Genomic DNA, 27,574 nt, shown 5'->3' on the forward strand with positions numbered 1-27,574 from the left:
CTGTCTCAGTCAAATCCATCAAATTCAGCACCGCCTTCCTAACCTGAGATCTTCTTCCCGACCTCTCCGCCCCCACCCCAGTCTGACCTATCACCCTCACCTTGACCTCTTTCCACCTATCACATTTCCAACACCCCTCCCCCCACCTTTTATCTTAGCCTGCTGGACAAACTTTCCCCAATCCTGAAGAAGGGCTTATGCCCGAAACGTCGATTCTCCTGTTCCCTGGATGCTGCCTGACCTGCTGCGCTTTTCCAGCAACACATTTCCAGCTCTTTCCCCCTACAGTCCAAAGATGTGCAGGTTGGGTGGACTGGCCATGCTAAATTGTCTATAGCGCCCAGCAATTGCAGGCTAGACAGATTAGCCATGGAAAATGCAGGTTTACAGAGATGGGTCTAGATGGGATGCTCTTCGGAAAGTGGACTTGAAGGGCCAAATGGCCTGCTTCCACACTATAGGGATTCTATGATGCTCGGTAAAAAAAAGACTACATTCTCAATAAAACAACTGCCATGGATAAATGTACAATAAGAAACAAAATTACGTTAAAACACTATAATGAACATTTGTGGACTACATGGGAAATTTACATATACCTTCAAAACCACAAAAGATTTTTAGTTTGTGAAACCAGCACCAGAAGTAGTAGAAATACCAAAAGTATCAATGACTTCATCTTTAAAAACAAAATGAATCAAATAAAATACATCTCCACTGAGTTCAAGAAACAGAATAGTGAAAGTTATTAAGCATGCAATGCAAGAGATTGGTAAATGCGACACAGCGAGCGCATTGATTAGTCTTTTAAAAGAAATGGAAGTGGCACACTTACAGTGCTACCTGCCTGGATCCTGAAGGTTACTAGTTTCCTAACCCATCTAGACAGATTAGCAGGATGGGAGAAGGGTAGGCACAAACCATCCACCAGATGACAATGCTACACAGTGTAGATACCAGCATAGCTAGGAGCCATCTAGAAAGGGAGAAAGATGAACAAAAAAATACAAATGGGAGTGCAGAAAGACTTAAACTAAAATGACATAGGCAAAGTAACTGCTATAAAGCTGCAATTTTGAAACAAAAGCGAAAGCCAGGCACCATGCAAAATGCGGTTATTCATTTCTATAAGAGTGCATACAGATCATTTGATCATTAAGAAAGCATTATTTCGCCTTTGAGAACTTCAACTTGCATGGACAAATGAGAAACTTGTACTCTGGGCTGGACATAGAAGGTTAACAAACACTGAATTATGATAATCAAAAAATGGCCTTTTCACAGCATTAACTTAATTTCTCAGGAATCATGTACTGTTTGTGGCATGGACAGTTCTCCCAATCTGCTGGGAAATCAATCTTGAATGAGCCCGAAAAGCAGCATCAATACCACAAACTTATTTTTGACCCACCAGATTTATGCCAGTGTTACATGCTGCACATGAGCCTCTTATCACCTTCCTCAACCTAAAACCTATTGGCATATCCTTCTATTTCTATCTCAATCATGAGATTGGCTACCTTCTCTTTAGTGGAACTATACCACTTGTCTGAACTGCTCCATTTTGCAGAAAACTCCAGCGCCTAACCATTTCAAGTAAAGAAGGATGCTCCTGCCATCTTGTAACAGTCTTGTATTAACAACCCTTTATTTTGGATTCCACACAGTAGGAATTATTTTCTCTACATCTACACTAGTGACCCTATTTTCCACAGAAATTCACTCTTGCAGCCTGTTCAGCCTTTTCCAACAGTTATAACCCCTCAAGTCATGCATCATCCCAGTAAACACCTTCTCCAGACTTTGGAATGGAATCCAGCGCTTTCTAAACTCTACTCCAACAATAATGATATGGATTCTTGTTGACCTTAGAGGAACTGATATTTGATATTTATACCTGTCACTTTCCAATAGCACAAGCTGTGACTCTAGTGCCATCAGGAATTAACACTTCTACTTACAAATATTCCTCACAGATCCGGTTTAACATGCCTATAAAATAAATTATCTCCCTCTGGAATTCTTATTCCACTTGGAGCCAGTGGTAGGAGGTTAAAAGACTTGGTGAATAGATGGAAAATGTCACGAGAAACATAGATAACAAACTGCTTTTATCTGTTCAGGATACTGACAGCCTAGTGAATACTTTGTATGGAGTCCAAACCCTGAACAGTCAAGTAACAGGCCACAAGAATCAAATTTCACTTATTCAATTCTTCTGAATAATCTATGCCAAAAATAGGTAAACACAGACATGGAGAAAATTCACCTGCTAGAAATGAGTTGGACTTTGCTGAAGAGGCAGAACCTCAAATTGTGAAATTTCTTGATTCTGCAGGTGCTACTTGGTATTGTGCCTTTTTAGATGATATTTTTGCTTAGATGAGACAGGTAGCAGGATAGAATAAGTCTCTCCAGCCCCTGAACAAGATAGGAGGCAACCATATGAGCAGCTGAGTGGCAGGCCACACTGATTAATAGACAGACCACTGCTCTCTAGGACACCATCCCAATTGTTTACTTACATTTTATGCCCTCGAGCCCTCACTCTTCATATGCCATTAACCCTGCCCCTACCCAATCTCCATGTCACCTCTATGCCTCTTGCCAACTAAAGCCCTCCCATCTAATCCCACAACCCCTCACATCTTCCATTCCAATTCATGGTTCTCCCTTGCCCATTCATACAGAGTATACTATGTACTGACCAGTGATACTTTTAGTAATAACATTATTTGTAAACTATTTATAAGCACACATTCATTAGTTTTATTTTTCAAAAAATTATGTTCCTAAATCAATCGATAAAGCAGGCAATTGAAGTATCAAAAGCAGAAGAAGACTTAAATATTTTCTATTTAATTTTGTGTAAGCACTGAGGCAATATAATCACCGAAAAATAACAGATGTTAATCAAGCAAAGTCAACATTTCCTGTACCTGTGTAAACAACTTACACAATCCTTTTATGAAAGTCTAGTTTCTCAATCAAGCATGCAATATTCCAATTTTCATTTCGCAGCAGAACAAGTATAAACGGTTCACTTAAGAGCTGGATGAAAACAAATTCTGTTTTATCAGATCACTGAATCTAGTAGACATGTAGATGCTTTCACATGTAAAAATTCTGAAATCAGGATCTGATCAAGAGTTACCTTCAAGATCTAGTTAAACTTCCAAACAGCATGATGTTTTGGAACAGAAGCTGTAAGGTGCTGCTTGCTTTTGTAAATCATTGGAATGCACTAGTATGAAAATTTGTTCTGTGACACATATCTGCGTTACACGACACCGGGTTGTAATCCAACAGGTTTATTTGAAACCACAAGCTTTTGACTTTATCCACCCTAGTCCAATACTGACACCTCCACATCAAATGTAGTACAGACAGCAAAAAGCATGCACTACAATCTAGAAACAAACTGGTTAATTATGTAAAAAATAATCTTGAGATACATGCACTTCGTAAACTTATGGTTTAAACTGCCATGACGGATTGGCTCCTCTTGTGCTAACCAAGAAAGTTGTTTAAAGCCAGAATCTGAAGTTATCTTTAGGTGAACAGAGTGGTTGATTGAATAATTCAAGTACATTGACCTTTCATCGCCAATATTACTACTATTCAATATAAGACTCACAAAAGGGATGGAAAGCTCCCTTCCAAATAGATATGGAAGAATTACATTTTAAATTAATTCGGCCATGTTTACAGTCTTCCTGTGAGATCAGAGTCTCCACAGCACAAAAATGTCCATATTTCAAATCTAATTGGCACTGAACTAAATCTCAAACAGTCCCTAAAAAAGGTGTTGATGTTAATAATGCAGTGATTATAAAGATGCATAAATCGGTAATATATCGATACTGATGAGATTGACCCAATAGTAAAAAAGTGATTCAGTTCATTAGCACAGTTCATTTCCATAGACATCCAATAAATCAACTAAAAACCTACACTCCCAACCCAAATAGAATGTCACACTTTAACTATGTTCACAGTTTAGACAGATTGGCTCATGGTGATGTTACTTGGAGAGCATTTTATTTTCTATATCTTTTAAAAAAAAAAGAGAAATGACATTTCTAATTGCCCTCGAGCTGCTGGGTCATTTCAGAACAGTTAAGAGGACAAATATAATGAAAGGATTATGAAGAAATGATGGAGTGTCAACTGGTGTGCTGTGTAAGCAACCTTACAGATTATCTTTGCAATATTCCGTTTGAGACTTTCATCATACTACACTATGCACCTCATTTTGGGTAATCTAGTAAATCTAATGAAGAGAATCTTAAGAAATCAAGTACATCCTCAAATCCAGCTTAGATAATCAAGTTTACAAAAGAGTTATTACAATTAGTACAGCACAGAAGGAGGCTATTTAACACATCAGGTTTGCGCCAGCTCAACCAAGTATGCCCCACTTCTTCTCAATCCCTTGTAATTTTAAATGCTATCAAATCTCCTTTAGCCTTTTCTGCTCTAAGGAGACCCACATTGTTACTTCAATCTGCCCACACAACTGTAGAACTGCATCCCTGGAACAATTCCAGTAAAGCTCCTCAGCAACTCCAAAAGCTTCACATCTTTCATAAAGCATGGTGCTCAGAAATGGACACAACTTCCATCTGTAGCTAAATTAGTGTCTTCTGAAAGTTTACTATAACTTTCTGGCCTCTTTGAACTCTGTTCCTCCAAGTTAGAAAGTTGGGATTGTATCTATTCCATTAACCTGCTCTGCCACCTTCAAAGCTTTCTGCACAAATACCCTCATGTCATTTTCTTTTTGCACCCCCTTAAAAAATATACCATTTAACTTTTTTAAAAAATTGTTCATAGGATATGGGTGTAACTGGCTTGGTCAGCATTACTGTCAAGCTCTAATTGCCCATAGCTTGCAAGGCTATGTCACAGGATAGTTAAGAGTCAACCACATCACTGGACATGGTGTCACATGTAGACCACAATTAGATTTCCTTGTCTACAGGATATTAGTGAACCAGATGGGCATTTATGACAATCAACAATGATTGTCGTTAGACAAGTTCTATTGCAAGTGCTGGTTTTTAAATGGAATTCAAATTTCACCACCTGCCATGTTGAGTCCCCAGAACATTAGGAGTCTAGTGACATTACCTATATGCCATAGCCTCCCCTGACCCTGAATTACTAGTCTAGTGACATTATCTATATGCCATAGCTTCCCTAGCGTGCAATTTGTTTCTCCTCATTCTTTCTACAAAAAATGCACTCACATCTTTCTGCAATGGATGTTCACTTACTCTGCCAGCTTGTCTATGTCTTTTTGAAGGCTTGCTGTTTACTTTGCTTCTAAGTTTTTGTGCAAACTTAGAAATTGTACATGGCCCACACAAGTCCATATCATTAATACATATCAAAAAAACTATTGGTTCAGGTACTGGACCCTGAGAAAATCCACTACATAAATTTTTACCAGTCTGAATAACAGCCATTTGCCACAACTCCTTCACCCCATGCTGCTACCATCTCTTCCAAAGATGCTTCAATTTTTAAAAAAATTACAATATGTGGTACTTTACAGTATGTCTTTGAAAGTCCACATGCACATCAACTTCGTTGCCTTCAAAACTTCTCAGTTACTTGTTCCAAAATTTCAAGCAAATTAGTCAAACATGTTTGCCTTTAAGTTTGTGCTAACACCTTTATTAGTACCATGAGCAAAATGTCAGCTCCTGAGATCACAACCAAAACCACAACCAAATTTAAGATAAAATGCAGATGGGAAAAAGGAACTACAGAGATCAGTTAGAATAGGGAAAAATAACATTGCTGAAGCAGAGCTTATAAAATTTCTTCAAAATAAATGCTTGAAAAGAAAGTTTGACTTGTATCTGGTGAGTGAGCAGAAAGGTGGGTAGAGCAGAAAGAGAAAGAGAAAGAGAGGTACAACTTGGAGTCACAGAAATGCTCAGCACGGAAACAGACCCTTCAGTCCAACTCGTTCATACCAACCAGATATCCTATTAACCTAATCCCATTTGCCAGCATTTGGCCTTTATCCCACTAAATCCTTCTTATTTATATACCCATCCAGATGCCTTTTACATTGTATCAGCCTCCACCATTTCCTCTGGCAGCTCATTCTGGGCTGCATCACTTATGCAGGCTACAGGCAAAGGTAGAATCATGTACAAATGCAATTCATTTATCGGTCAACATTTACAGTTTATATGTAACTCATGAACACAAATGTCAAAGAGCAGCAGATTCCTGCTGTTTGCATCCCAGAATGTTGTTATTCCCTTCAGGAGCATTTGGAGTAGGGACAGTGATGTAGGAGCAGACACTACCATAACTTTAAAAAAAGCTACGCTAGATTCGTCTGCATCAATTCGGACAGAAAATAGCATGTGCAATAAATAAAATCAATTACATGGCAAGACACCAAGCCACGTATAAGAATATCTACATTGCTACCATTAATTGTACTGTCTCAAGCTAAGTATCAGTCTCATGCAACATTTTAATATCATAATGGATATAAACATCTGCTGGTTTCTTACCTCCTATCCACTTAGGTTAATTCTTACACTAGCCCTGAGGAGTAACCTACAGCAGGACCCGATTTCTAGGTTTTATGTGAAATGTTTTATGTTTTAAAGTGTGTCCAGCTTTATTCAATCAGGGGACAAAAAAAAAACAGTAAGCTTGTTCTTTGAAATAAGGCACAAAATTCAGTTCAAATGGCTGCATCTTCCATGAAGCCATAAATTCAAATAGATTTCATGGCAATAATCACAAGCCCCATATAGAGTGGATAAAGTACAATTATCTGACTTGATACAGTCAGCCCAGATTGATAAGAGGCAAAAGGGAAATTTTCCATCCTTAAGGGGCACATGAAATAATTTTAGGCAAAGTGCAACTCTTCAGCAAGTCTCAACATCTTTGGGATCCCTCTTAAAAATGCTTAGCCAACCCAACTTATTTGAAAAGTTACATTGATGATTGTTATAGGGTATGGAACTATCCATAGGTGTAATAGAGAGGTTTTTGATACAAGTATTAAAAGCACATTACTGGATTCAAAGAAATGCCTGCTCTCCAGCTAACTGCATTATTATTTACCTAAGACTACATCATGTCGACACAAAGTTAAAAATCACAACATCAGGTTATAGTTCAACAGGTTTAATTGGAAGCACTAGCTTTCGGAGCGCCGCACCTTCATCAGGTTGACAACCACCTGATGAAGGAGCCGTGCTCCGAAAGCTAGTGCTTCCAATTAATCCTGTTGGACTTTAACTTGCTGTGTGCAATTTTTAACTTTGTCCACCCCAGTCATAAACCGGCATCTCCAAATCATGTAGACACAATGTGAAATAGCAATGCGTTTCATTGTCCAGGAACAACTACTTCTCTGATTAAAAAGAAAATATTCATCCAAAGATAAAACCTCAAAGTTTGAGGGGAATTCTGGCTACAGGCATCAGATACTATTGAACCTAATCTTAATAGCACTAGATACTCACTTTATGGATCCAGTGGTTACAGCTCGAGCTGGTCTTCTACTCTTCAATACCCGAAGTTTATCTCCTTGGGTCAGTTCATTTTTATCATTGCAGTGATCATCATTATCGTTGTACTGGAGAGAAAATAATAAATAAAATCAGAATAATTAACAAATTTTCCAAAACAAACTAAATCAATATCACACCAATTACATGTATGAAAGACTTGAAGATCACAACGCAACCAAGAAAAACAAATTTCATATATTGTCCTGTTAATGTTGTGAACGAACACTGTAAACTAATTGCTTGCTATTGTTTTGCCATCTTCAAATCCATAGTTTAAATTATACAGTGGATTCCAAAATAATAGGGACATTTGAAGTTAGCTATAACCAAAATGGTTTTATTTTCTGGCACAGAAAATGTCCCAAGTGCTCGCCTTTAGCGCTCCCTTACTAAATGTCTTCAATTTCTCCACAACAGCAAAACACTGCAAGATGTTAGAAATTCTTTGATAAACAAAGGAAATGCTTGAAGATAAAAATCAAGTGTGGGAGCAGGATTCACATTTCAGATAATTCAAAATTAACTTGAAATGCATTTATCTATCCACAGATGCTGCACACCTATTCAGCATTTCCAGCGCTGCATGCTTTTAACTCATGATTAACATTCTAGGGAGCACCATTTACCAGAAATAGAACTGGACCAGTCATTAAATACTGGCTACAAGAATAAGTGTGTAAGAGTCTATGCCTGTGTAGAGATGGAGGAGGTGCCACTGATAGGGTCAAGGAACCCGCAAAACGAGGCATGCCCTCTCTCCCTTTGTCAGGCAACCATCTTGTGCGGCTAAGGCTGTCAGTCTTTCCACTTCACATGGCATGGGCCTCCCTCTCCTGTAGTATAAAAAAGCAATGTAGATTAGAAAGGAGGCATTAAGAGGCCTCAAAAGGCCAAGCGTGGACAGACTGCCTGACAACTCCACAAAGGGAACAGGCAGGTGACAGGCACATAGGCAGTCCACTGATGGTGCTGGTGGTTGTGGGGGTGGAGTGAAGTGTAAAATCTAGCCCATGATGCTGAAATGAAGCAAAGTATCTAAAAGATTATGCATTGTAGCATTAAACATCTATATTAAAATGTAACAGCATTGCTCCTAAAAATGAGGTAACAAGTCATTCAAAATGCATTATTCTCAACTGAAAAGATTAAATTTCAGCTTGGAGTAATCTTGAAGTACATGCACAGTGTAAGCTCCATTATACGAAGTTACAGTCAACATTTCACAAAAAAGAAATTGGCATCTTTTAAATATTTAATAGATAAACATCACCAGAAATCATCAGGTGAAAAAGCAATGTTCCAAAAACTTGTGATTTCAAACAAACTTGTCGGACTATAGTCTGGTGTCATGTGACTTGACTTTGACCAGTGGTTTTACCCATCTCTAACCTTCCCCAATTGTGCACTACATCCTTGCTCCCCAAAATTTCCTGTTTCTCAGACTCTGGCATCAAACACCGGGTGGCATGGTGGCTCAGTGGTTAGCACTGCTGCCTCTCAGCACCAGGGACCTAGGTTTGATTCCAGCCTCAGGTGACAGTCTGCCTGTGTGGAGTTTGCAAATTTCTCCCCGTGTCTGCGCGGGTTTCCTCTGGATGCTCTGGTTTCTTCCCACAGTCCAAAGATGTAATACTTGTAGATAAAGAAGAGAGTGGTCCTAAGGGAAGAGTACTAAACTGGGCCAAGGCCAATTATATTAAAATTAGGCAGGAGCTCAGAAATGTGGATTGGACACAGCTATTTTAAGGGAAGTCCATATTTGAGATGTGGGAGGCTTTCAAAGATAGGTTAAAAATGGTGCAGGATAGGCATGTCCCGTGGAAGGCAAAGGATAGGAAGGGCAAGATTAGTGAACCGTGGATGACAGGAGAAACTGTACGACTAGCCAAGAGGAAAAGGGAAGCATACATAAGGTCTAGGCAGCTAAGAACAGAACAGGCCCTGGAAGAATATTGGAAGAGTAGGACAAGTCTTAAATGAGGAATCAAGCGGGCTAAAAGGGGTCATGAAATAGATTTAGTGAGCAGAATTAAGGAGAATCCCAAAGCATTTTATTCTGGGTAACTAGAGAAAGGATTGGTCCACTAAACGATAAAGGATAACGAAGGAAGGCTGTGTGTCGAACCTGAGCGAATGGGTGAGATTCTGAATGATTACTTTGCATCAGTGTTCACAGAGGAGAGGAACATGATGAATGTTGAGATTAGAGATAGAAGTTTGATTAGTCTGGATCACATCGACATAAGTAGGCTAGAGGTTATTAAGGTGGTCAAATCCCCAGGATTGGATGGGATCTATCCCAGGTTGCTGAGGGAGGCGAGAGAGGAAATAGCTGGGGCCCTGATGGATATCTTTGTGGCATCCTTAAATACAGGTGAGGTGCCGGAGGACTTGAGGGTTGCTCATGTTGTCCCCCTTTACAAGAAGGGTAGTAGGGATATTCCGGGTAACTACAGACCAGTGAGCCTGACGGCAGTGGTGGGAAAGTTGCTGGAGAAGGTACTAAGGGATAGGATCTATTTATATTTAGAAAAGAATGGGCTTATCATTTTTAGGCAACATGGTTTTGTGCGGGGGAGATCGTGCCTTACCAACTTCGAGTTCTTCGAGGAAGGTGACCAAGTTGATAGATGAAGGAAGGGCTGTTGATGTCACATACATGAACTTTAGTAAGGCATTTGATAAGGTTCCCCAAGGTAGACTAATGGAGAAAGTGAAGTCACATGGTGTGCAGGGGGTTCTAGCTAGGTAGATAAAGAACTGGTTGAGCGACAAGAGACAGAGTAGTTGAAGGGAGTTTCTCGAAATGGAGAAATGTGACCAGTGGTGTTCCACAAGGGTCAGTGTTGGGGCTACTGTTGTTTGTAATATACATAAATGATCTGGAAGAGGGCAATGTTGGTATGATCAGCAAGTTTGCAGATGACACAAAGATTGGTGGAGTAACAAAAAGCATAAGGAACTGTCAGAGAATACAGGAGGATATAGACTGGAGAGTTGGGCGGAAAAGTGGCAGATGGTTTTCAATCCAGAAAAATGCGAGGTGATGCATTTAGGCAAGACTAATTCTAGAGCGAATTGTACAATGAACAGAAGAGGCTTGGGAAAAGTTGATGGGCAGAGAGATCTGGGAGTGCAGGTCCATTGTACCCTGAAGGTTGCTGCACAGGTGGATAGGGTGGTCAAGAAGGCAAATAGTATGCTTGCCTTCATTGGACGGGGTATTGAGTATAAGAGCAGGCAAGTCATGTTAAAATTATACAAGACATTGGTTTGGCTGCATTTAGAATACTGTGTACAGTTCTGGTAGCCACATTACCAAAAGGATGTGGACGCTTTGGAGAGGGTGCAGAGAAGGTTTACGAGGATGTTGCTAAGGGGGATACACGCGGTAAGTACTTCACACAGAGGGTGGTAGGCGTTTGGAACGCGTTGCCAGCAGAGGTGGTAGAGTCAGGCACAGTAGATTCATTTAAGATGCGTCTGGACAAATGCATGAGTAGATGGGGAGCAGAGGGATACAGATACTTAGGAACTGACAGACAGGTTCAGACAGTACATTTGGATCAGCTCAGGCTTGGAGGGCCAAAGGGCCTGTTCCTGGGCTGTAAATTTTCTTTGTTCTTTGATGTGCAGATTAGGGGATTTGGCCACGCTAAATTGCCCAAAGTGTTCAGGGTTAGGTGCATTAGTCAGGGGTAAATATAGGATAGGGGAAATCGGTCTGGGTGGATTACTCTTCGGAGGGTCAGTGTGGACTTGTTGGGCCAAATGGCCTGTTTCCATACTGTAGGGATTCTAATTCTAATTCTCATCCCTAGTCCCCTGTCAAGTCCTTCCTTAAAATCTAGACCTATGATCATATGTTTGGTTTCCCCTTTCTAATAAATCGCTTTTGGCTCAGCATTCACCTTTTTGTAACTGTATCTCCATGAAATACCTTGGGACGTGTTTCTACATTATGTGCAGAATATAAAAAGGTTATTCGCGTGTTTTGGAAATATATTCACAATCATTTGATTTTGCTTATTCCAATTCAGTACTAAATGGACATTTAAAGGATGACCAACAAAGAGCACCATAAAATTTATTTCCCATTTTCCTGGTATTTCATGAAGATACATTGCTTTTTCTATTTCAAACATTTCCCTATGAGGGACATTTTACTCTTCACAGACCTATCCACAATAGAGAAACTGATATTGGGACAGAAACCCATTTGTTCCATCAAGACGGTTTACGGGGACTCTGGAATTCAGTCACAGCACTGTCAACTCATTTCTGTGTTTCCTGATCAGAGATTAGGCAGGGTGATGCCTAAAACTCAGCAAAGGAGAAACTCAAACAGGAGCAGAATAGCTGAACCATACATAAATTGCAACCACAGGAATGGAGTAAATACTTGGGGAAAACTCTCTCACAACCTTCCCTTGAAGACCTTACTGGAGGATCCACGGGATGAGTGAGGCAATATTTGACACGGTTGGAGGAAGAGGCTAGTCTGTCAACCAAGCTGATGCGAATGCAAGTGATTGATCAAGTAAGCAACAGCAGTGTGGTTCCTCAAACCTGGATAGAGCCCCAAGAATATCATAAATCCTCAGGAGTGTGGAAAAGGTGAGTGGCATATCAATTGCCAAAGCCAATCTCCTCACTCTGATCTGTCATCATTCTCTTATACAAATTAACTCAGACCAGCACAATGCAAAGCTTCACTCATTCTTCACTCTCCAGAAATTCACCAAAACTCCTTAGACAGCACTTTCCAAACCCATGACCACTACCTTCTAGAAGGACTGGGGCAGCAGATACATGAGAATACCATCACCTGCAAGTTGCCCTCCAAGTCACTCACTGACCAGACTTGAAAATATCATTTCCTGCAATTATGCAGGGTCAAAATCCTGGAAGATTCTCCCTAATAGTATTATAGGTGCAGCTACACCAAATTGTCTACAGTTGTTCAAAGGTAGTAGTTCACCTACACCAACTTCTCAAGCTCAATTATATACGTGTAATAAATGCTGGCCTGGCTAGTTAAACCCATCCTATGAATTAGGGAAAAAAATTGCCTCCTACATCCAGTTGAACTTCCAACTCTGGCACTCAGTTTCATTTGAGCCCTATGCATCTAACTTTCTCTGTTAATGTTGTCCATCCCTCCTCTCCGCACATCAATTTCCCTCGCCCATAACTTGTTTCTAATCACTATAGAACTAAGCTCAGAACCCCAGGGTGAGGAACAGAACAAGTCAGTTGAGGGGAATTATGAGGCTCGCCTTCAAGTAACAACCTCCTGAACAACTATTGCCATCGTGTGTCCAATGGAAAGGATGAGGTCACTGCTGGGGACTGCAGATACCAATACCAGGCTTATGTAAAAACCTTAGCTTCATCATGCATTGGTATACACATTTACCAAAACCTCAGGCTATAGATTCCATGATGTGGATTTTTCTTCCTTCCAACTTGGATAGGTGTCCAATTTCTGCACCTGGTCAGACAGCATGTGGCTGAGAAGGTTGCTGGTGCTGCCCATGCCAGAGTTATGGCTGCCTTTCTCTTGTTCTTCATAATTAGGAAAAGTCATTATATAATACTGTTACATTCCTAAACAATTTTTTAGGATAACTGTTGTACAATATTACACTTAAACATTTCTATGAAATGCAGTAAAGCTGTAAAACTTGATTAATGTTATCCAATAATGGCAGTAGGAAATACCAAACTTTCACCTACCATGTGACATTCTTGGTCATCAATTGTCATGTTCTGATTATCATTAATAGAAATATCATCAACCCCAGAAAGGATACGGGTAACACCGGCCTTGTCCTTTCCATTTTGCTGATCTTTTAATTTTGCACGGTAAAGGTCACCCTGAGCCCATAGATTAGCTTGTTTCCTACCAAACATAGCATAAACCAAAAGGTTAGAAAAATAGAAAGTATGTAGGAATGAGAAGCACTCATCCTTGTTTCTACACAGAACTGTCCAGTACTTTCTCATTCTCCTCTGGCCACAAGTTAAATCTATAATGTCTCTGCCCAGCAACTCTGGACCTGACCACGCCTCTGTTTACAGTGCCATGAATTCATTTGTATTAACTTTTAATGCAAATATTTTGTATTAACTAATTCAACTTAATTTATTCGATTTATAATGTATCACTTGCTTGCAGGTCCAAACAGATATCAGACCGTCTTGATCACACCAGCTCCTCCAACTTAGGGGAATAAAAAACTTTCAGGCATAGTTGCAAACTGTGAAATACTAAAACCATTTATGGAGGTCATTACTTCTTTACTGAACTACAAAACCTAACATCTGTACAAGCAATTGGCTCTGATCTTCATTTTCTCCCAAGCATTTTTATTTAGGCTTTCTATCTGATCCAACATATTCTTACCGAACACTAAAATTTACTGCACTTGTTGTCATATTTTCTTTTCTTCAGTTTTTTTTGTTTTGTTGAAATGGATGAGGTGCTGGGGGAAAATGTAGGGAATAAATTTTAAAATAGATTTTATTTTATTACCACAGCTAACCAAAACACTAAGCCATTGATTACAGCTGGCTTGCAAGGCAGTATGAGTGGGTTCAGTTCTGTACTGGTTGAAGTACCACAAAAGACCCATCACTTCCACGTCAGCCCTCACCCGTCTCTTGGATTAAACTGGTCATTGCTCTAAGACAGCAGCCTATGACGATTCGTTTTTATCCCCAGAAAAATTGTGACATTTAGTTATTACTTAGGGCTTCAAACAAAATATTAGAGTTATAAAAAATTAAATACTGAATAAAATAATTCTACCAACTTAAAAAAAGAACTCCTTTCAACCAACCATTCTTCACCCATCTGTCAAAAAATAGTGTCTGCTATATCAAGCAGACGGAGTACAAAAAGTTTCAAATTTACAAATGTTTATGCTCTTATGTTAATGTGTCTCAATAAATCACCCCCAAAAAATGTTTCCAAAACTTTTGTTCATCTGCCTTTTTCAATGTTATCACTTCTTGTTTTTGAAGGTAGTGAACTTTGATTAGAGAAAGCACCACAGGTGATTCACCCAAGCTCAGATTTTAAAGTGTGAACCTAGAAAGTGAGCAAACAGGCTGTGAATCAAAAGGGGGCAATGATGTCAATTCCATTCCTCTTTCATAGCCATCTTCATATTTGAATTTTCTGCAATGGATGGTATCATACATCATGACTGAGAATCAGTGATTGGTTTTCTCTTATTTCTTTGAATGAATGACCTCAATTATAGTATTTTAACATTGCACAAAAAGATTATATACCAAACAGCAATCTTCAAACTCTACACGATTTAATCCAAAACTATGTTCTACATAATTCTGTGGACCTTCCACGTCAGATATATTCTCAAATCTCTGGCACTTTTAGAAGGTATCTTTACAGTTTTTAAGAACACATTAGTGATTTATGAATTTCTCTTCAATTTATCCCTCCTTACTCCAGTGGTGTACTTACCTTGCCCAAAAACACACCCTGTGTACTTGTGTACACCTTGTGTACTTTATATTCCAGCTTCAACTAAGTTTACGTAGAATCCCAACATATTACCCATGAAAAATTGTTGACGACTGTGCACATTTATTTTTCCTACCATAAAGTAGGATATAGTTTTAGCACATATCAGATATCAGCAAATACTTTTATTAAAACTGTGTTTAAATGTTCCTTCATAATATTTTAATTAAGAACAGCATTGTACTCACTCTTCTAAAAAGTTCTGTTGAGGTCCTATAACTGATCCTGGTCTACAAATTCTGATCCAGGCAATGGCTTCTGCAGCTGTTAGTTTGTAGTGTTTCATGATATAACATGCTATAAGAGTACCAGTTCGGCCTAAGCCAGCTATTCGTTTTTGAAAAAAAAGCAGAGTCATTTCTCTCATTTTGGAAAGTTTTAAATTGAAATATCAGCAGTACGTTAAACGAGATTCGTAGGGAAACAAATAGAATGCATAATTCAAACAACATTAAAGTATTTCATTACAAAAAATAGATCAATTTTATTCCTTTGTCCATCTACCCCTTCTCAAGCTCGCAGTAATCTAGACCATTGAATTTAAAAGATGGCAATCCGCTACTTATTTCTGGTTTAAACTGCAAAGGCAATGAATTTCCAAGAGAGAATTATAATGTCTGCACAGTTTAAAGTCTCAAGAAAACATGATTCATCACCATTAATTTCTAGAACACAAAGACAGGCTTAGGTGCGGCCAATCACTTCAGATGCTGACATGCTGAAACTTGGTGTTTTACAATTTATTTTTTGAAAAATGTTTTCACACTTTTTTTAGTTTACTGCTCAGATGATGCATGCAGTGTTACTAATATCATTATTACAAATTAAAATGAGCAAAAAATACCTTTACAGTGCACTGCAACAATACCCTCTGCATTTTCACAGATATTCAAGAACTTTTTGACTATCGTATCACTGGGTGTACTTCCATCCACAAAGAAGAGATCATAATGCTCAAAACGAGCATCTGTAAATCGCTTGGCATCATACATTTTCTTGTTTAAACGAATAATAGTGGTGACGTTGTGCTTCCGGAAGTACTGAAAATAGGCCTCAGGAGCGTGCAGAGGGTAACCTAATCCAACAGAGAGAGAAACAAGATATGCCCTTGAATTCATTTCCAACATTTAGCAGTTTTAGACTCAATATAAAAAGGTTAAACCGAAAAAAACTTGCTGGAAGCAGCAGGTTTAAGTCCTGACACATCGACTGCTTTGTTACTCGTCCCACATGCTGTCTGACTTAGTGTGTTATCATTAGCAATTTGTTTCTTTCCATTTACAGAAATAATATTTGAAATTGAAGAGAGTCAAAAGTGTGGAAAAGAACAAAGTGGGGTTCCATTTGAAAAACAAACGCATTGAACATATTATATAGACACCACAAGGACTAATATACATTGACACCTACAGAAAATCATATCTAGCATTAATGGTTTACTATCCTTAAAAACAGTTTGAAATGCAAAACTGGATATGCACTCTTAACATAATTATAACTGGTTAGACAGATAAAACACAATGCATATTAATGGATGTTGAAGGCTAATATTTGGAACTTTCTCATTCCAATGAATCATTATTCATCGCCAGATTTGTAGAATCACGTATTTACAAATCAAGCACACCATGAATGAATGCAAGAGTGTTGAAGTGTGCTGATACACCAACTTATCTTCAATAAGCTTTCAAGGCAGAGAGAGATCAAGGCAAGATCAAAAATGAATGTAGCAATTCAAAAAACCAAAATCTGTTAAATTTAAAGATTCTATATAAATGTAATTTATCATGGCATTTTACAAATGATTATGAAAAATAAAGTGGATTACTACAATCCCAGCTGATGTTATTAAGCAAGTCAAATCTCAGACAGGAACTGGCTTGAAACACATGGTTATCTTATTAAAGAAAAAGGTGATCTCTCACTGAAACATACACGCACAATGCCGAGAACATTGTAATAAATTTCTGCTCAATCGTTAAATCAAAAAGAATTGAATAATCCAAACTATTCATAACACAAATTGAACATTGTGCATTTAATAAAAGAGACTAAAATTGCCTACAGTATTGATTCCTGTGACATCTTGCCAACCCAAAAATGGACCCAAGCGTATACTTGGTTTGTTGCTACTTTGCCAATGCTCTATGCATTGTTACCCAGAGAAATAATTGAATAGTGATCATGAGAGGGAAAACTTAGTTGAGTTATTGACTCCATGGTTTAGTTGGTGTCAAATTTATTAAAATGGTACTGCTTACTTCTGAAAAGTTAAGACTAAAGGGAGGGCAACAAGGCGATTGCAATGGACACAGCAGCTGAGGTACATGCTTGTAAGCAAACTGACAAGAACAGGTCATATAGATGATTCAGAAATACCACGTGATAAGATTCTAAAGAGTCACTGGACCTGAAATGTTAACTCTGATCTCTCTACACACACTCCTTGTTTGTGTTTTATGTATTTGTTTTCCAAGTGGAATCCCGGTTTATGTTCTTTTCCACAGATGCTGCCAGATGTGATGAGCGTTTCTACCAATTTGTTTGTGTTTCGGATTTCTGGCATCAGCAGTTCTTGTGAACGTTTGTTCAGAACTACGGGCACTGGTATAACATGGCAACGTGTATCGCCTGTTAGACTGCGGTGGGGGGGGGGGGAAAGAGGAGGGACGAGGACGAGGACGAGAACGAGAAACAGGCATTCCACCCTCAATTAGTGTCAGAAAACCAAGATTCAACAGTATATCATTAAAAACATTCACATAATGGAGTATAAACCTAACAATTCAGTACCTACCATTTTCTATTTTGCTCTTTGGATGTGGTCCACTAAAGGCTAAAAACTTGCTGGGGATTATCCAGTTAAAATCTCCATTCTCTGCTCTCTGCAAACAAAAATAAACATAATTGTTTATTCTTCTAAGTCTCTTGGTCTTCTATGCGCTCAGAAAATTGGTTTTGAAAATGCCATCTTCTAATTAATCCAAAAACACTAACCTCATAATGTTCGTATTCATCTACATCAAATGTATTAAAATTGAAGAAGTTATACTGCAGAGCCTGGAAAGGAAAAGCTTGAGAATTATGTTTATCAATTGTCAAAAATACAAGAACATTCAATAGAAAAGATTAATCCAAAACATGCTTCAAGTAAAATCATTACTATAAGTTAAAGAGATACATGCATAAATGGACAAAATGCAAGTTCAGGACTGATGGCAGAAATTACTTTGCACAGAGTAGCTAACACAGGAAAGAGGCTTCTTGGCATTATAGTAGAGGCAAATCTTTGGAATTATTCAAAAGTCTCAAATGCTGAAATGCAAAGGATAAGGATGTTACAGGTTTGTGTGCAAGGATGAATCGTGTGCAAGATTTGTAATATTACACAAGTATACAAACCAGTTCTAACAACATTAAGCCATATTTGGACTATCACTGAAAATAATACCAAGAAATATTAAACTGACATTATATTTATCACCTTACCTTACTAACTGCATGTAAACAGTCCAAAACTGTTAGGTTATATGTACACGTGCCAAATGAAGCATCCCTGCAATAAGAAAAGTTTTCTATTTGTCAAACACAAAAATACAAGGACATAAGGCATAAGTAGTAAGATTATTGGCACTTGGGCCTTCTCTACCATTCAATGTGATAATGACTTATTCTTGGCCTCAATGTCAATTTCCCAACCCTCCTCATATCCCTCAATTCCCGGTCTAAAATGCCTTAAAGATTGTAAAGGCTATATTTTTATTTTTCTGAATGTTGGATAGATGACTGCTTAAATATCCAAGAACTGTGAAAGGAATTGCTGAACTTTTTAAAATCAAACTACCAGCCCTTATTGTAAGTGTTGTTTAAACTATAACTTGTTTAACCAATAAGACAGGATACTGTAGACAAGCTGGAGCCAATGGGTTTTATGTAGGGAGATTTGGCTGGCAACAAGTAGCTAATTGTTCTCTGTAATAGTGACCCATTGATGACAAAGACCCATTGGCTGCCAACAACTTTATAGTTCCCTCCCAGCTAGCTGTATAGCTTATGGGTATGAATGCTGTAGTCAGACGTTGTTCTCCAGAAGGAAGGTGGTGTTCTTGTCTCTGCAGTAAATAATACCCAAAACCTGAAGAAAGCCATTTTACTTTCCTTGATCAGTTGCTGTAAACTGTTGCTTTTAACCAATAAGTCAGAGACATTAAGTTAAGAATCAGTTGCATTGAGCCTCCTGCAAGTGAAAGTACCTGGAGAGTGGAGATTAAGGAACTGCAGGTCCTGATAAGTCAAAAGATTCATCTCAGCAAACCTTACAGTCAGCAACTGATTTGCTCTGCCCATAACACCAACTTAGTGTGCACACACACTTGCAGTCACACGTGGGGAGTTTTTATAATTGAGTTTACAGTTTTAATCATTAGAATTCTATGTCAACAATTCATACTAAGATACTGAATAGATTCTGACTATAGGTAACCATTTGTAATAAATAGTATTTCATGTTAAGTACAAAAACCTGGTCTGTGTTTTACATTAACTGGGGTCTAAAATGACAAATCTGCACACCGTATTCCAGGTGTGGTGTTACCAAAGCTCTATACAAATGTGTCAAAAATCTCATAATCCAATCTTCTTGCAATAACTACATACTAACATTCTGCACTCCTTGTCAGAGTACACCAACTGGCACTTAATATGTAATTATTATCTGAAAAGTAGAGGTTTAGAGTGGAGTTGAGGAAAAATAACCAGTTGAGGGTGGTGGGTCTAGAATGCACTGACAGGGAATGTGGTAGAGATAGGTAACCTGATAACCTTTTTAAAAACAAACAGACTTTGATGAACACTTGAAACGTCATAAAATTCAAGGTTATGGGCCACATGCTGGTGTCCCCGAGTAATGTAGATTAGCATGGTTTTGGCTGTTAACAGAATCAATGGGCCAAAGGGCCTCTTCTGTACTGTATGATTCTACACAACTAAGTCTCACTAAAACATTCATAAGTTGCACATCTATTGAAAAATATTTTGCTTTTTGACCCTTTTGAAATCATACTTCCTCATATTAGTCTCAATCTATTGACTGAGCAGGCACTTCACTTGTCAAGTCACCTGGCATGGTGACAAATAATGGTCTAGGAAGCTGGATTAAAAAGGTGGATTCTTTTGAAAACAAAAACAAAACACTGAGTTGAAAGTCGAATCACCATGAAACTATTGACATAAAAACCATCAGGTTAATTAATGTCCTTTAGGAAAGGAAATCTGCCATCATTACTTGGTCTGGCTTACTTGTAATTCCAGACCCAACATGGTAGACCTTTTTGAGAGGGCAGTTAAAAGTCAACGGTTGTATCAACTGTTGCAAAGGTTTCAAAACAAAAATAAAGCGGATGAAACCAGATTGGTCACCTGGTACTGATGGAGACACCCGAAATGACAATGACAAACACAGGCCTGTGATGCTGCAAAGTTCCCCTAATATCAGAGAACTAATGCCAAAATTGGGACATCTGTGGGTCACACAGATGAGCTAAGTAACAGCCTGACTCATCCTACTGCAGTATCATACTTAGCATACAGTGTTCCAGACATGACCACCATCACAATAAAAATAGAAAAATTGCTGGAGAAACTCATCAGATCTAGCATTACCTGCAGAGAAAGAAAGTAAAAAAAGTTAACATTTAGAGTCCATTCTGACTCTTCTTTCAAACTAGCAGGTCAGATTCAGCAGAGGTGACAACACAGTTGTGTACAGGGCAGTGGTTGCCCTGTGAATCCTCAACATTGACTCTAAACCTGATGAAATCTCATGGCATCAAATAAAACGTAGGCAAGGAAACCCCCTCCTGAAATCACCTACCACACCCCAGTCAGCCAAAGACTCAGTACTCCATGGAGGAAGGACTGAGGGTGGCAAGAGCATGGAATGAACTCACGCTGGGAGTGAACTGTAAAAGACTAAACCATATGCAACAATCTTCAGCCAAACTAGCTGAGTGGATGACCCATCTTGGCCTCCTCCTGGAGGTCCTCAGCATCAGACGCCACTCTTTAGCAATTCAATTCATGCCACGTGATTCTATGGGATGTTGTTAAACTTGAGGGTGCAGAAAAGATTTACAAGGATATTACCAGGTCAGGAGAGTTGGAGCTATAGGGAGAGGCTGAGCAGTCCAAGGTTGAGGGGTGACTTCATAGAGGTTTATAAAATCATGAGGGGCATGGATAGGGAGAGTAGCCAAGGTCTTTTTGTTAGGATGGGGAGTTCAAAACTAGAAGGCATAGGTTTAAGGTGAGAGGGGGGGGGGGGGGGGGGGAGAAGAGAAAAAGATTTAAAGAAGAACCTGGCTTGGCTACTCTCCCTATCCATCGTGCCCATCACACACACACACACACACACACACAAAATGGAACTGGTGGAGGCAGACACAATTACAATATTTAAAAAGCATCTGGATAGGTATAAGAATCGGAAGGGTTTCAGAGGGATATCAGCCAAATGCTTGCAAATGGGACTAGGTCAGATTGGTCCAATTGGTCTGTGCCAACCAGACATCCCAAAGGTTCTGTTTCTGTGCTGTTTGACTCTACATTAAGAAATGGTTGGAGGCACTGTATATTTAAAAGGCCATGGGGCCCTGACAACATTTTGGCAATAGTATTGAAGGTATACGCTCCAAAACTTGTCCTGGCCTTAGCCAAACTGTACCAATCCAACTTCAACACTGGCATTTACTCCACAATGTAAAATGCACAGGTATGTTCCATAAACCAAAAGCAGGACATATCCAACAGGCCAATCAATGCCTCATCCATCTACTCTTAATCATCAGTGAAGTAACTGAAGACTTCATCAACCATGCTATCAAGCTCAGCATTAATGTGCTTACTGATACACAACTGATGTCCCACTAGAGCACTCCCCTAAATTCATTATAACATTGCTGCAAACATGGGCAAAAGAACTGGATTCCATAAGTGAGGTTAGACTAACTGCTATTGGCATTAAGGTTACATTGGATAGGCTGTGACATAAAGGACCCATACAAAACCAATCAATGGGAATCAGGTAAAAAACCCACAACTGGCCACAGCCACGTCTGGCGTAATAACTGGAAGGCAATTGTTGTTGTTGTTGGAGATCAGACATCTCTACAGCAATGGCTTAGGTTACTATTCTTGCCCAATCATCTTCAGCTGCTTCAAATGACTCATGTCAGAAGTTGGAGGTTTTCTTATGAGTGCCCCTGTTCAGCACCATGGTGCAATGGTGGCTCAGTGGGTAGCACTGCTGCCTCACAGCACCAGGGACCCAGGTTCAATTCCAGCTTTGGGTGACTGACTGTGTGGATTTCTGCTGTGTTCTCCAAATTCCTCCCAGCAGGTTAGGTGGATGGGTCATACTAAATTGTCAACATGTCCAAGGATATATAGGCTACGTGGATTCGCCATGATAAATGTAGGGTTATGGAGGATAAAAGTAGGAGTCAGAGTCAGATGCTGTTTGGAGCGTTGGTACAGACTGGATGGGCTGAATGGCCTCTTTCCGCACTGTGGGATTCTAATCGTTTTCAACTCCTCACATGCTGAAGTAGTTCATGTTCTAATGCAGTAAAACATGGTCAACATCCAGGCTTAGCTGACAAGTAGCATGTGCCGTTCATGCCACCCAAAAACTAGGCAAATCACCATTTCCTAAAAAAAACCAAACCATTGCCATTCGACATTTAATGGCATTACCATTGTTGAATCTCCCAAATCAGCATCCCAGGCTTAACAGTGAACAGAAATTGAGCAAGCCATACAAGTAGTGATTGCAAGAGCTGGTCAGAGGCAAGGAATCCTGCAGAAGGTAACGCACCTCCTGACTTTCCAATACCTGTTCACCCTTGCACAAAAAAGGTACATGTCAGAAATGTGACAGATTACACCAATCTGGCCTAAATGGAGTGCAGTTCCAACATCACTCAGGAAGCCTTAGACCATCCAGGACAAAGCAGTCCACTTCATTGGCACCACATTCACAAATGTAACTCACTCCTCCAAAGTACAGTAGCAGCAGTATGTATCACCTACAAGATGCATTGTAACAACTCATCATAGCTCTTTAGACCACACCTGCCAAACCCACAACCATTTACAAGAACAAGTACAGTAGATGCATGGGAATACCATCATCTGCCAGTTCTACTTCATGCCATTCACCATCCTGACTTGAAAACATATCAGTTTCTTCAATGTTGAGTCCAAATTCTGGATCTCCCTCCCTAACAACATTGTGGGTCTACCAACAAATGGACTGCAGAGATTCAAATAAAGCTGCTCACTACCATCTTCAAGGGTAACTTTGAATAGGCAATAAACTATGACCCAGCAGTAACTGCTGCATCCACAAATGAATAAGTAAATTTGCAAACCCCCTTTTTACCCAATTCTGCTTCTTGTCTAATAATTCACAGTGTGATGCAACCGAAACCACACATTGAAAATTGACTGTCCGCCGAGTCCCCCATCCGCCCAAACACCATGACAGCTCCATCACCCCCCACGTGCAAACCACAAAACCTCCTTCTCAAAAGTTGCACTCTCAGGCCAGTTATTGTCTAGCCAACATATTGTCTAGCTATCACCCATTGTTAACAGCTAACCTGAGAATGCAACTTCCAAAAAAAAAGGTCCTGCCCACATGCAAACCACAAAACCTCCTTCTCAAAAGTTGCACTCTCAGGCCAGTTATTGTCTAGCCATCACCCATTGTTAACAGCTAACCTGAGAATGCAACTTCCAAAAAAAAAAAAGGTCCTGCGATCCACACATGAAAGAAGCGAAACCACCATGGCACCCAAACAGATGAAAGACCCAACAGACAATCAACCTCCCAATGCATAACCTCAGCCACATCACACTGCAAATTCCCGCCACAAACCCTGCGTGCCAGGATTGAGTCCCCCACCACCCGATGAAGGAACAACGCCCCGAAAGTCAGTGCGCCTCCAATCAAACCTGCCGGACCACAACCCGGTGTTGTGTGATTTTTAACTTTGCCTATTTACCCTATCCATACCCCTCATAATTTTGCAAACCTCTATAAGGACACTCCAGGGAAAACAGCCCCAGCCTTTCAGCCTGTCCTTATAGCTCAAATCCTCCAACCTTGGCAACATCCTTGTAAATCTTTTCTGAACCCTTTCAAGTTTCATAACATCTTTCCGATAGGAAGGATACCAGAATTGCACGCAATTTCCAACAGTGGCCTAACCAATGAATTGCACAGCCTCAACATGACCTCCCAACTCCTGTACTCAATACTCTGACCAATCTTTGCTGTGAATTCTGTGTATTGGGGTTGGGCCCTCCACTGTCGCCTGGTGGGGGGAGCGGTGCTCCGAGGGCTGGTGTGCTCCCGGTTGAACCTGTTGGACTGTAACCTGGTGTTGTGTGATTTTTAACTTTGTACACCCCAGTCCAACACCGGTATCTCCAAATCATAAATAGGCAAAGTCTTTTCCCTGGGGTCAGGGAGTCCAGATCTAGAGGGCATAGGTTTAGGGTGAGAGGGGAAAGATATAAAAGAGACCCAAGGGGCAACGTTTTCACATAGAGGGTGGTACGTGTATGGAATGAGCTGCCAGAGGAAGTGGTGGAGGCTGGTACAATTGCAACATTTAACAGGCATTTGGATGAGTATATGAATAGGAAGGGTTTGGAGCGATATGGGCCATGTGCTTGCAGGTGGGACTAGACTGGGTTGGGATATCTGGTCTGCATGGACAGGTTGGACTGAAGGGTCTGTTTCCATGCTGTACATCTCTATGACTCTATGTTAGCCACAAATGAGCACCTTTGCATACTAATCTTGTGTGTGGCACCCTAACAAACACTATGTCCAAGTACAGCAAGTCTCCTGTTTTTTTTCCTTCATCAGTGACTACAGACATCCTTAAAAACAAAAAAAACACTGCTTCCTGCATTTTCCTGACAACTGATATCAGGCTAATTGGTCTAGAATTGCATCTTTTTGCTCTGGCACCTTACTTGAATAGTAACGCCTCAAATTTGCTAGCTTCCTGTCCGCTGAAATTCAACTCCAATATCTAGGGAACTTTGGAAAATCATAACCAAAACTATTAATTTACATATATAGAATTTTTCAAGCCTGCTAATGATGTGAATGAAATATTAAGCACATCCAACTTGTTTTCCTAAACTAATTCTTGCCTCCATTACTGGAACTTAAATAGTTTAAACTTCCAAAGTTTGAGCATTTAATTTATAAAATTTTGTAGTTCCTGATCCATCTCAATCTTTTTAGAAGATTGATACAATCCAATTTATTTTCCAATCTTTGAAAAAATGTTCCAGTTACTGTCCCAGCTTCTTCCCTTCTTCAGAAGTGACATCCTACTTGACTGACCTTCAGCACCTTTAATCCTCACGAATCCTTTTACAAAGCACTCTACTCCAATGCTCCTCCTTCATTATCTATTTTGGTAGGGCAGTCCTTCTCTGGTTCCATTCATATCGAAGTCAGAAAGCAACCAGTATAGCTTCCCTATCTGCAATGATCTGTCCTTGGTCACAGCACCTATTTCACATTCTCATGGTGGATTTTTAGATCACGTCACTGACCAATAGCAAGTTCTAAATGCACTCCAATGATAAACTCCATCGCTGCCTGCTTCAAGATCCAAAATTCCAAACTGGATAAGCAGAAATATTGGGATCCCAATGATTTCACTTCCCTTGGCTACTGACTGGGATGGAACTAGACTGTTCACAACATCTATTTCCTATTTGATCCAGAAATAAGCTTCTGATTCTATATTCACTACGTATTTAAAACTGCCTACTTACACCTTTACAACCACCTATTTCCACCACGCTTCAGGCTAACTACTGTTGAAAACTTCAACTGAGCCTTTGTTACCTCTATACTTGCAGAACTCAAAGCTATCCTGGCTAGCCTCTCATTTGCCACGATCAATAATCTTGAATAAATCTATAACTTTGCTGCTCATATCCTGCTCAATTACTAATTGTCAAATGCTCACTATTGTTTCCTGCTTGGTGATGCCTCAATTTTAAATTCCATCCTGATTCGTAAATGTAACAAAGTCCAGCCAATACCTAGCCTCTTCCAAGTTAACAATACCCTGAAGTGCCTTATTTCTCCCATTCTGGTCCTCTGGTGCATGCCTGATTTTTATCACTCCATACTGGTGGGCCAGTCTTCGACTTTTGTCTCAGTTGTAAGTTCTGGAATGCTCTCTCCATTTCTTTGTTTTTAAAAAACCTTTTGGTCATTTGCCATAATATTTCCTCTTGTGACTAACTGCCAAATTTTGTTTGTTAATGCTCTTGCCAAGAAGCGGGTGGCACGGTGGCACAGTGGTCAGCACTGCTGCTTCACAGCGCCAGAGACCCGGGTTCAATTCCCACCTCAGGCGACTGTGTGGAGTTTGCATATTCTCCCAGTGTCTGCGTGGGTTTCCTCCGGGGGCTCTGGTTTCCTCCCACAATCCAAAAATGTGCAGGTTAGGTGAATTGACCATGCTAAATTGTCCGTAGTGTTAGGTGAAGGGGTAAATGTAGGAGTATGGGTCTGGGTGGTATACGCTTCGGCGGGTTGGTGTGGACTTGTTGGGCCGAAGGGCCTGTTTCCACACTAAGTAATCTAAAAAAACCTTCGGATCTTTTACTAATTTAAAAGGTAAAACATTCATGCAAGTTGTCAATTTCAATTTCTAAAATGAAACCATTTGCCAGTCCTCAAATAGAAAATGCTCTGGTTTTGTGAATTTTTAAAATTCCTCCCATATCAAGTCAGATAATTTTTTGAAAAAAACATACCTCTGGGCAGATGGGACTTGAATAAGGGAGTCTTAGCCCAGAGGTAGAGACATTATCACTAGAACACTTTCAGTAGAGGCAATGGCCTAGCACCATTATCATTAGATTATTAATTCAGAGACCCATATAATATTCTAGGGACCCAGGTTTGATTCTCACCAGGGCAAATGGTGGAACTCAAATTCAATTTTTAAAAAAATCAATCTGGAATTAAGAGTTCATTGATGACTGCTGTCAATTGTTGGAAAAAAATCTATCTAGTTTATTCATCTTCTTTACAAAAGGAAACCCCACCACCTACACATGTGGCCCCAAACTCTCAGCAATGTGGCTGTCTCTTAACTGTCTTCTGGCTATTAGGTTTGGGCAATAAATACAGTTCTTGCCAGCAATGCCCACATCCAGTGAATGAATAAAAAAACTGCTCTAATAAAGAATGGCAAAGATATAATCAGAATGATTAGCTCCTGCCTCATTTAAGTAACTCGAATCGTGTGTACGCAACAGCAACTCAATTCATATATAAATTCAAAGAAGGTTTACATTTTGAGAAAGTAACTAATTCAGCAAAGAACAAATTAGACAGTGGGCATGGATT

The 27,574-nt window shown here is 39.6% G+C and overlaps 1 protein-coding gene across 4 annotated transcripts in view; it reads right to left on the reverse strand.

The window, feature by feature from the left end:
- The window catches only part of LOC122561627 (dual specificity protein phosphatase CDC14A-like), a 100,553-nt gene that overhangs the window by 24,587 nt on the left and 48,392 nt on the right, over positions 1 to 27,574 (reverse strand). For 3 of the 4 annotated variants that reach the window (XM_043713557.1, XM_043713579.1, XM_043713565.1), the window contains exons 6-12: positions 18,604 to 18,670; positions 18,112 to 18,174; positions 17,912 to 17,999; positions 15,959 to 16,189; positions 15,303 to 15,441; positions 13,299 to 13,464; positions 7,512 to 7,624 (exon numbers count right to left, since the gene is read on the reverse strand). In XM_043713557.1, the coding sequence (XP_043569492.1) occupies positions 7,512 to 7,624; positions 13,299 to 13,464; positions 15,303 to 15,441; positions 15,959 to 16,189; positions 17,912 to 17,999; positions 18,112 to 18,174; positions 18,604 to 18,670 (867 nt within the window). Of the gene's footprint in view, positions 1 to 835; positions 977 to 7,511; positions 7,625 to 13,298; positions 13,465 to 15,302; positions 15,442 to 15,958; positions 16,190 to 17,911; positions 18,000 to 18,111; positions 18,175 to 18,603; positions 18,671 to 27,574 lie in introns of all 4 variants that reach the window. The other variant, XR_006315064.1, reaches the window with a different exon arrangement.

Source organism: Chiloscyllium plagiosum, chromosome 2, assembly GCF_004010195.1.
Source record: "Chiloscyllium plagiosum isolate BGI_BamShark_2017 chromosome 2, ASM401019v2, whole genome shotgun sequence".
NCBI classification, from domain to species: domain Eukaryota; kingdom Metazoa; phylum Chordata; class Chondrichthyes; order Orectolobiformes; family Hemiscylliidae; genus Chiloscyllium; species Chiloscyllium plagiosum.